The following is an 11,609-nucleotide window of genomic DNA, read 5'->3' on the forward strand; positions in this document are numbered from 1 at the left end:
TTATTCGGCTCATGGGGCTGCCAAATTTTTGTTCGAAATAGTGATGGTGGAGCGCAAATCAGTTTGAAGATATCAGAAATGATATAATACATGTTGAATGGCGAACCTAAAAATAATTCTCTTGAATTCAATAATTAGACTCGTTAAATTTTCTAATCAAATGTTCTTTAGAAGATCACAATGCTCAAAGAGATAAGAATTATCACTTTCGGGTGTGTTCTAATTCTAAACATTTGTTTTCAATATTCGTTTCGGAACTAGAACAGTCTGCCAATAGATTTCGAAGACACAGCATCGATTTTGTGTCTCTGTGAAACATTAGATTAAAAGTGAAAACAATGAAGCTTTTGCAAGCTCTTGTTATCGCTCTGGCTTGTGGGGTAAGTGTGTGAAACGATACTATATAGATGTTAAAGAAAAGTTCCGGTATGAGAGAATACCTTGAAGTTATTATTTAACTACGCAATTTGTTTAGAAAAAACAACAACAACAACAAATAAATGTTTCAGGGTTCTATTCAAGGATGTTAAATTTGCATAAATATTTTAAAATTTTATTTGTTTAAAAATTATTATTTTTTTCTCTTTTGTAGCTAAGCTTGGCTGCCACAAATGTTGAATTAGAGGCCAAGACTTATGTGGCCAAAGCCAGCCAACGTTTTTACAATCTCCATGATAAAATCACTGCTGAAATTTTTACCATGGACGATGATGACGACATGAATACGGCCCTCAACAAGTTGTCAACAATTAAAGAAATTGCCAAGGATTTGGTGGAAATTTCCGAGGAAGCGGGTGAATTTGATCTAAGTGAAATCAGTGATCCACAATTGAAGAGAGCCCTCACAAATCTTCGGGAAGTTGGTTCACTTTTCGTTTTGGGTGATGAGTATTTTGAATCGATTGCTGTGGCTTTGGAGGCTCTCCAGAGTCTTGTATCGGATAAGGATATTGAACCTTATTTGGGTGGTATTAATATGCCCAATCAAGATGATAGTCCAATTGCCTATTATCCTGATATAGAAAAGGTGTTCGAAACCAGTACCGATGCCGAAGAATTGAAATACTATTGGCAAGCTTTTCGTGAAAAGAACGCTGTCTGGGCCTCAGTGAATTTCTATACCATTATTGAGGCTATACAAAAGGCTGCAACCATTTTGGGTAAGATCAGATTTGCTTATATTTTTATACCCTCCAACATAAAATGGAGGGTATAATTGTACTTGTATTTGTCATTCTAAATCGAAATAACGATGTCCAACTGTCTGTCCGTCCGCCCGTCTGTCTTTTTAAATCTAAATACACCCCGCAATATGTAAGACATAATTTTATAATTTGGTACATAAGTTTATATTACTCCTAAGATGTTTGGTATTGAAAATGGGCTATAACGGTCCACTTGTTTGTGCGGCCCCATAGAACTGTACCATCCAATTTCGGTAGTGTCAATGTTTTAGCCTCATTATAACACCGAAAAGGCTAGCCTTTCGTATTTTGTCTTTAAACTTTCTCCCAGAAATTGATTGCTATTGTTCCCCTATTTTTCCAGGGTTTAGCCTAATTGTCACACATACATTAAACTTTCACGCGAAATTTGTTGCTATAGGTGCAGGTTTTGATATAACGACCCCATAGAACGGTACCTCCCGACTTTCTGTATTTTCAACGTTTATTCCAATTATCATAACGAAATGGCTAAAATTCCGTACTTAGTCTTCGATGGGAGCATTAAAGTATCTCCCAGAAATTCGTTGCTATAGGTCCTCGTTCTGATATAGGCCTAATAGGATGGTACCTCCCGATTTTCGGTATTTTTAAGGTAGTAGCCACATTATTGCACCGAAATAGATGAAATTTCGTTCTTAGTCTTCGTTGGGAGCATAAAATCTTCCGCAGAAATTTGTTGCTATAAATTTACGTTTTATACCCTCCACCATAGTACGGAGGGTATATTAAATTTGTTATTTTCTGTTTGTAACTCATCGGACTAATCATTTGCGACTATATATATTCTTGATCATGATAAAATTCGAAGACGATCCAACCATGTCCGTCTGTTGTAATCACTCGGAATAACTGAGATAGAACGCTAAAATTTTGCAACCGACTGTCTTTTTTCCTTATGCAGGTCAAGTTCGAAGATGGGCTATATAGGTTCACGTTTTTGGTATAGGTCCTATATAACGGTATTTCCCGATTTAAGGTATTTTAAGGTAAACGTAGTTACAACCTTTTTTTTGACCGAACTAGCTAACATTTGACATTTGAGTTTCTCCCAATTTTACATATTTTGAAGATTTTAGCTACATTTTCTGCCTAATTGGCTCTAATTCGGCACTTGAAGTTTCTAGAGGTCAAAAAACGTTTGCACCAAAAATGGTGGGGATAGGTCCACGTTTTGATGTAGAGCCCATATAACGATACCTCCCGATTTAAAGTTTTTCGATATAGCCCCCATATAACGGTATCTCCCGATTTTCTGTAGTTTGAGTGTTTTAGCTACATTGTTTGACCTAATTAGCTGAAATTTAACATTTGAGGTTCCCAATGACCAAAAAACTTCTTCACTAAAAATTGCCAAGATAGGTCCACTAGACTGGTTTTAACTCAAAAGGAAAAAAATCGATGTCGGATTTTTTATGCAGCACCCTCCTAAAATGATTAGTTTTGTTAAAAATTAAGATTGCCAAAGTTTGACCTCAACCGGAATAAGTTAACATGGGGCCTCAAAGTTTCCATGGGCCCTTCATATAGCCAATAAAAAAATCTGACCCGATTTTGAAAATTTTTTGAAGGACTACTTGTTTAGAGACTACAAACAACTGGTACACTGTTTTCATCTATTGGAAAATTAATGTGGTCTGTAGAGCGATTTTTTTTTAAATTTGTATGAGGCCAAAGGCGAATTTGTATGGGACCAAAGATGAATTTTCACAAAATCACATGAAAACAGTTTACCAGTTCTACATGCATGTAGTGGCTAAACAAGTAGTCCTACAAAAAAATTCGAAAATCGGGTCAGATTTTAATATTAGCTATATAAAGGGCCCGTGGACACTTTGAGGCCCCGTGTTAACATATTCCGATTAAGCTCAAACGTTGGCAATCTTAATTTTTAACAAAACTAAAAATTTTAGGAGTGTGCCGCATAAAAAAAATCCGACATCGATTTTTAAAACCACTCTAAGGTCCACGTTTGGCTATAGCCCTCCCGATTTAAGGCATTTTGACGCTTTTTATATTTTCTGACCGAATTAGGTGAAATTTGACATTTGACATTGACCGAAATTTTCCACTAAAAATGACCATGATAGGTCCAAGTTTTCGTATAGTCGCCATATAACGGTACCGTCCGATTTAAGGTATTTTGGGGATTTTATCTAAATTGTTTGACCGAACTAGCTGTATTTTGATATTTGTGGTTCTCAGTTGTCTCGAAACTTCTTCACCAAAAATCGTCAATATAGGTCCATATTTTGGAATAATATAATTGTTCCACAAACATCCCAGGCGGGACAGGGGAGACTTCTCTCATATCAATGAGTGCACCCCGATTCATATTAGCTCAATGATATGGGACCTACTGTTTATCGCCGAGTCCGAACGGCGTGTCTAAGACACCACTTGTAGAGAAGTTGTACAAGGTTGAAATACTCAGAAAATGTCGCCAACATTACTGAGTGGTATTTTGCCACGGTTGAAAAGTGTTTGATGTTGACTGGCCGGGGAATCGAACCCACGACCTTATGTGTGCAAGGCTGGTGTGTATACCATTGCACCACGGTGGCACCCATTTTGGAATAGCCCCCATATAAACGTACCCCCGGATTTTCGTTATTTTGAGGATTTTAGCTACAATATTTAACCGAATTTGACAATTGAGGTTTTCAGTGATCACGAAACTTTTTCAATAAAAATCGTCAAAATAGGTCCATGTTTTGGTGTAGCCCCGTATAACGGTACTTCCCTATTTTAAGTATTTTAGCTAAAAATTTGAACCGAACTAACTGTAAATTGACATTTGAGGTCCTCACTGGTCACAAAATTTCTCCACGAAATTCGTCAATATAAGTTCATGTTTTGCCATAGATTTTAGGAATTTTGAGGATTTTAGCAACAATTTTTAACCGAACTTGCTGTAATTTGTCATTTGAGGTTCTCACAGGTCACAAAACTTCTGCACCAAAAATCCTCAACATAGGTCCATGTTTTGGTATAGCCCCCATAGAACGGGGATTTTAGCTACAATTTTTAACCGAGGTTCTCAACAGTCACGAAAATTTTCCACCAAAAATCGTCAACAGTGGTTCATGTTTTGGAATAGCCCAGATATAACGTACCCCCGGATTTTCGATATTTTGATGCTTTTAGCTAAAATTTTTAACCGAACTAGCTGTAAAGTGGCATTTGATGTTCTCACTGGTCACAAAATTTCTCCACCAAAAATCGTCAATATAGGTTCATGTTTTGCTATAGCCCGCTTATAACGGTACCTCCCGAATTTAGGTATTTTGAAGATATTAGCTACAATTTTTAACCGAACTAGTTGCAGTTAGATATTTGAGGTTCCGTGTAGTTATAAAACTTTTCCACCAAAAACTATAGAGATAGGTCCACACTTTAATATAGCCCCGTAGGTGGTACCTTTCACCTGGCTAAACACATTTTTATACAGCATTTATGCTAACGAGGGTATATCAGCAATATGTTTGAAAATTTAACATAGCTGAATCCAAGGTTTACCCTTGAAGAACACGCGACTTGTGATTGTATATTATACAAATTAAATATTTTTGGATTAAATGAAATAATTTTGTGCGTGGCAAAAAATATTGGCCTTAAAAGATAATTTGCGTGGAAGCTGTGACCATATTTAAGTTAAAAAATTGGGTAAAAATGGTTTGAAGCCAACTTGTCTTTTTTGTTTTTCTCCGATTTGTGATTAAGCCACACTTTCCACGAGTTTCGTGCCAAAGTAAAAGTAAAAGCAAACTAAATAAGGATTATCTCACTAATGTAATACTTTTCAAAATTTCCATTGCTTCTACCATTAAATTATGCTGACATTTTGAAGCCAGATTTACAGTGCTTTTTACATTTTCATCTAATATCATTCCCCAAACTGGTTTTTCAAAAAATCATATATAGGATTGTAGTACTTGCGAATCTGATTTATTTGATACGAATATTGTGAATGTAAGGCTTCATAGAAATCTGTATCCAATTGCAGAAATTTTGTGCGAACATTCCTCTAAAAATCATATTTTTCCTAATTTTTACAATTGTCATTCGATTTCCTCGTACTTGATTGCACATTTTAGTTTTCTACGTTCCGGATCCAATATGTCCTTCCCCGTTATAATCCGTCTACTAAAACGCGAGTTACGAAAAATTCCAAAGTAGAAAAATCACCTAAAATTGTTTTTGAACATATCGCGTATTTTATCGCGTTTTCTGCGGTTCGTTTCCACTGCAATGAAACAACTAGCACAGCATATTCGTTTTAGCGGAAACTGAGATTTGAAAACTTTATTGATAAGGGAGCTACATTCGTTTTATCCCAAAAAATAGTGTGTGATGCTACATCCACGGTTCTGGATTGAACGCCTTGAAATAGATATGCATCGATATAGATTTTCGTGGTGGACATTGAAATCGGATGCGGACAAAAATTGTATGCACTTTGCGCAAATTAGCGATATTTTATAGAGTTTTTAATGCTAAGATGCAGCCGATGCTAGATCTTAGACTCCAAAATAAATTTCGAAAAATATTTACAAATTAAATGATATGGTCTTGCTGTACATGAAAATCACATGCGATTTACACGTATTTTAAAATGCATATAAATTAAAATGGGTTATGTGACCTCTATTTCCATTTCAGAAGCCTTGAGATATATCCTCAGCAACCTAATTCTCTTTCATAATAGGAAAGCTTTTATATGAATGCCTATAAAGCAAAATCCGTATATTTTAATGGGAGATTTAAGCAAAATGAAGAAAGTATTCATATAGATTTTTCCAATATTTTGTACTACATAATGCATGTGAAAAAATATTTTTTCAAACAAAAAAAAATTTTTTTTGACCGAAATATGTGTTCATTTTGGCTGTGACATCGAAACTATAATACCAATCTGTATGACTTTAGTCTCATTCGATTCACGTGAAGTTTCGATCCACAACAAAATTTTATGTAATTTTATGACCACTTAATGGGCCTTTAATTGGAAAACAGTTTGTTTTGTGTACATTCCGCGAATTCCGAGCAACATTTTACATGTATTATGCAATCTACTCGCTGAAGTCACTTCGAGAAAACTTTTTAATAACAACTGTGCTCATTATAATAATTTTTTCTTAAAAGACGAAATAAAACCGCCGTTACTTTTGTCCGCAACAACCAAAGCAGATTCGTACTGGGGAATTTTTTCTTAACGTATGTACCAAAAATCTTTGATGTAGCGCGAAAAATAATTAACCTTTTTTTGAAATGTAATATGAAATAATTGACAATATTTGTGATATACACTTTCATAAGGGCAAAATGTGCCTCATCGAAATAATGGTTTTAGACCCCAAGTATATTTGGACGAAATCCGTTTCAGACAATTTGGAGTTGAATTAGCCATATCCGTACGTCTGTCTGGCTGGTTGGAGCGCACGATATATCTCGACTGGATCAACCGATTCGGTCCAAAATTTGGCTTTCGCAATATTTTGTCCAACTTTAGTATAAGTTCGAAGAAGGGTTACATCGGTCCACTCCTTTCGGCACCTCCGCCACAAAATGTTCGGAAAATTTTTGCGCACTATAACTCTTGTAGGGAGTAATCAACTTCGTCCATACATTGCACATCGTAAAATTTCGGAAAAGTTCAGTTTAGGACCTGCTCTCTAATAACCTTGATTTTTGTTGAAATAACATGTATTCACTGACCCCCATACCATGGTACAAGTTTCATTAGGGACAAATTCATAATTCCTGAGAAAATAGCCTCAAAGTTGCAAGAAACACATATGACACTCTGTGTAGTGGTTGGAGTGCAGATAACTCTCGAACGGTTCTGCCGATTCGGTCCAAAATTTGGCCTTCGTAATATTTTGCCCGAACTTAGTTTAGGTTCGAAGGTAAGCCATATCGGTCCACTCTTTCAGATATCTCTCCCACAAAAGTTAAAAAATGTTCGGAAAAATTGTGCACACGATTTGATCCCTACTTTACATATCCTAATACGTCTACCAGATATAGATCAGGTTCGACTATGGACTATATTTGTCCACTCCTCCGGGTACCTCCCACACAAAATTTCGGATAAGTTCACTGTAAGACCTGCTTCCAAATTATTTTGATTTTTGTTGAAGCAACCTACTTTCGCTGCCTCCATTAAGACGGTAAAAGTTTTTAAGGGGAAAGTCCATACTTCTTGAGAAAACATCCCGAAATACCCCCTATGACACCATATGTAGTGGCAGGAGAGCACGATAACTCTCGAACTGACCGGTTTGGTCCAAAATTTGACCTTCGTCATATTTTGTTCAAACTTAGATTTAGTTTGAAGACGGGCAATTTAGTTTGACTTCTAAAAAGACCCCTATCGGTCCTCTTCTTAAGGTACCTCCCCCACAAAAGTTCAACATTTGTGTCTAATTGCAGTTTAGGGTCTCTTAGATGATTCTTTGGAAATGTATACAGATACTGTGGTCCTGTTTACAGCGATATTACGTTTTCCGTGCTTTCTGGCATACTGATCACAAAGTTATAGGATGACCCACTGAAATGACTAGTGGGCGCGATATCTATCGAAAAGATATGACTCCCAAAATAAGATCCACTTCCATAATGGACCATGTCGGACCATTCCTTTAAGTACCTCCTCAGCAACACTTTTGAACTTTAGTCCTAATCCACCGTTTTATCGGCAAGTTCAAATGTCCAAAAAGTGCCAACAAATTCAGAAAACACCCTAAATACATTCAGTCGGTACGTAGATGAAAGTTTCAATTTACATAGGTTGAGGGTATATCTCTGTCGGCAAAGCCGACTTATACTTTTTTACTTGTTTAGATTAGAATATATAATTTAGGCATTTGGGGTATGCGTGGTTGAAAAACTTTTCCACCTAAAATTGTGAAAGGAAATTAATTATTCCATTTTAATTAAGACTACTTATGGTATAGGGTATAGAAAGTTTGGCCCGACTGACTTGGGTATCCGTGGTCGAACAATGTTTGCACCTAACAGAAAACTAATTATTCGATTTTGGTTCAGATTATTTTGTGGTGGAGGGTATAAAAATTTTGGCCCAGCCGAACTGAATGTTTTTACAGTGTTTTATTTAACTTGCTTTGGTGTCCGTTAAGTTCAAATTTAGTAACTCATTTTTAACAGGTTGCATTTGACCAATCGAGCTGAAACTTTGCACACTTTTCAGATTTGGATGACAATACATGAATATGAAACCAAAACCAATATGGGTCCATTTTTTCATATAGCCCCCATATTGCAGTGCCACCCGATTTCAGGTATTTTGAGGATTTTATCTTCATTTTTAGCCCGAATTGGCTGTAAATTGGCATTTGGGGTTCCCAATGGCACAGAAACTTCCCCATCAAGAATTGTGGACATAGGTCCAGGTTTAGGTATAGCCCCCATACAGCGGTACCACCCGATTTCAAGTGTTTTAAGGGTTTTATCTTCATTTTTAGGTCGAATTGGCTGTAACTTGGCATTTGGAGTTCCCAATGGAACAGAAATTTCTCCACGAAAAATTGTGGACAAAGGTCCAGGTTTTTCCATTGCCCCTATAAACGGTATCACCCGATTTCAGGCATTTTAAAGTTTGTATCTACATTTTTGGCCTAAATTGACTGTAATTTGGTTATGGGGTTCTCAGTGGTCAAAACAATTTTTTACTAAAAAGTTAAAAAAAATATTATTAAAAAAATTAAATTACAGTGTTTTATTTATAAATGCACTGAAAACTAGAAAATCATTTTTCGCTTAACTTCAATATGTATATTCTTTTTCATGATGGCATCTCTCAAATAAAACGCTTGCATTTAAATTAAAAATGGTAAGAAAATTAACAGCAAACGTTTTATTTGGGAAATTATTTGAAAAATTATTTTCTAGTTTTCAGTGCATTTATAAATAAAACACTGTAATTTATTTTTTTATTTACTTATTTATATAGCCCCCATAGAACGGTACCTCCCGATTTTCTGTGCCACAAAGTTTTACCCTCTTTACCACGCCAAAATCGCTGAAATTAAGTATACAGTCTTCATTGGGAGTATACAATTTTCCCTTAGAAATATGTCGCTATAGGTCGACGTTTTGATATAGCCCCTAATATATATACAAGCAACTCCCTATTTTCGATAGTTTCAAGGATTTAGCCACATTATTGCACAGAAACGGGTGAAATTTGGTACATAGTCATCGCCAGGGGTATAAAACATTCCAGCAGGGGAATTTTCGGTATAAATCCGCAAATTAATATATTCCACATTCCCGCGTTGTATTTCGTGGGTTCGGACCAAAATGTGGATACAAAAGTTTTATTCGGAAAATATTAATACGGCACAATGTCATGGCGGAGGAGCTTATCAAGAATTAAAATCAACAAAGTTTTTTTTTCTATTCCCAAGGCTGAAATTGAAAGCGTGATTGGCTTTGCTTATTGCAAACTAGGTGACATACTATAAGAAAATGTCAGATCCGCACTAAAATTCTGCCACCGACAATGCCAATCGCTTTATGCTCTTCATCTTAATCATGATTTAATAATCTTTAATTATAACATTGTTGTTATACCTTCCCTTTACAGATCGTCCCGTTTTGGACTTATATTATTCGAACTATGATACTGAAGAGTTCCTCAAGGAAATGGACAAAGTTATGGAAGAGCTCAAACCAACCTACCAGCAGTTACATGCTTTCATACGCAATGAATTGTACAAAAAGTATGGAGATGATGTTGTTGATCCAAATGGTCCCATACCCGATCATCTGTTTGAACAGGTCCTGTCACAAGCCTGGAAAGAGGGTAGTGTCATCGAAACCTATTTCCCCTTCAAGGAATTGCCATCATATGATGGTTTTGTAAAGAGTTTCGATAGCAAAAAAATTCTCAACACTGCTCAAGAATTTTACAAATCTTTGGGTTTCTCTGATTTGGATGAAGATTTCCTAAAGAATCGTGTCAAACAACAAGATGAATCGGAGAGCACAAATGGTTGTCGCACAACTATCGTCGATAATACACCAAAGGTTTACATGGAATACTGCCAGAAAGTTGACTTTAAGAAATTCATGCAAGCTCACGGTTATGTTGGACGCATTCAATATGCCCAAGAGAAAAAGAACTTGCCTTCGTACTTCTTTGATGCCTATGATTTGGAATATCCCGTGGGTGAAGCTGTAATCCTCTCGGCTAGTGCACCCAAACATTTGCAAGCTATTGGTTTGGCCCAAGATCATGCTTTTACCGATAAGGCCCTTATGAATCGTTTATTCCGCATGGGTATCCATACCATACTCAATATTCCGGTCTTCTATGTCCACAGCAAAATTGTCAATGAACTACTAAATGGCACGGTTGATATGGAGGGTGTTAACAGACGTTATTGGAAACTCATGGAAGAATATGCTGGTGTTGAACCACCATCGGATCGTGAAGAAGGTTCCATTGATTTTCCCTACAATTTCTACTTTGAGGTTGAGGAGAACCATCAGACAAAGTATGCAAAAAAATCTGCTCTTTAATATAGGCCAATTCTAACAAACCCAACATTTGTATTAGGAAATTCGTTTCAGAAATTCTTGGTTATCAATTCTATAAAGCCTTGTGCCAAAAATCAGGTCAAACAGGTCAATTGCACAATTGCGACTTCTATGGCAACAAAGATGTCGGTAATGTCATGAAGTAAGTCCCAACAAAACACAATTCATTATCAAATGTTTGTTTCTAAAAACGAATTCTTCATTTCTTTTGTAGATCCATGATGACATTGGGTTCAACCAAACCCTGGAAAGAGGTTATTTCGAAAATTTTAACCGATAAACCTTCATTGTGTGCCGAACCTTTGATGGAATACTATACACCGATTGTTGATTGGCTGAAGGCCATCAATAAACAAAATAAGGTTAAAATTGGCTGGAATGAGAGTAGAATGAGTAAGTATTGTGGGCACTTAACATGAAATACATATATAATGACATTTGGTTTTTATTTACAGAGGCCTTATAAAACGTGAATATCAAGACTGGTAGGCCTGAAATGAATGTTATATAAGTTATGTCAATATTTTTATGAAATCAATAAATACGATTGTCCACACTTACATACCTACTTAGCAGATTGTTTTTCAATATGTTTTTAAAAGGTATCGGATCTTTTCCGGGAATTGTCGTAAGACATATATCTGGTTAATTATACCCTCAGCATTTATACTAACGAGGGTATATGACGAAAAGTCAAAAAAATTTAACATTGATGAAGCCAACGTTAACACTGTTATAAATCGCAAAATACTGCAAAGCTGAAAAATGTGGCTAAAACAGTTAATTTGCACGTCAACAGAGTTTTTTTACGTTGTTATT

At 36.0% G+C, this 11,609-nt stretch overlaps 1 protein-coding gene across 1 annotated transcript; it reads left to right on the plus strand.

Moving 5' to 3' along the window:
• The first annotated feature begins 244 nt into the window (after positions 1-244).
• Positions 245-11,362, plus strand: LOC141387624 (angiotensin-converting enzyme-like). Its single transcript, XM_073957546.1, has 6 exons — positions 245-380; positions 593-1,160; positions 9,835-10,747; positions 10,810-10,932; positions 11,005-11,183; positions 11,246-11,362. Exons 1-6 carry the CDS (start codon positions 339-341, stop codon positions 11,254-11,256), a joined length of 1,836 nt encoding a protein of 611 aa, XP_073813647.1. The 5' UTR covers positions 245-338; the 3' UTR covers positions 11,257-11,362.
• The last annotated feature ends 247 nt before the right edge of the window (positions 11,363-11,609 follow it).

The sequence above is a fragment of the Musca autumnalis genome, unplaced genomic scaffold, assembly GCF_047663935.1.
Source record: "Musca autumnalis isolate F117 unplaced genomic scaffold, ASM4766393v1 scaffold_5, whole genome shotgun sequence".
Lineage (NCBI taxonomy): Eukaryota > Metazoa > Arthropoda > Insecta > Diptera > Muscidae > Musca > Musca autumnalis.

Bases quoted from the DNA above. Each gene is read 5' to 3' on its own strand.
- LOC141387624 (XM_073957546.1), top strand. From the start codon at position 339: ATGAAGCTTTTGCAAGCTCTTGTTATCGCTCTGGCTTGTGGG. The intron at 381-592 runs GTAAGTGTGTGA...TCTCTTTTGTAG, and splicing joins TTATCGCTCTGGCTTGTGGG to CTAAGCTTGGCTGCCACAAA. The intron at 10,748-10,809 runs GTATGCAAAAAA...CATTTGTATTAG, and splicing joins GAGGAGAACCATCAGACAAA to GAAATTCGTTTCAGAAATTC.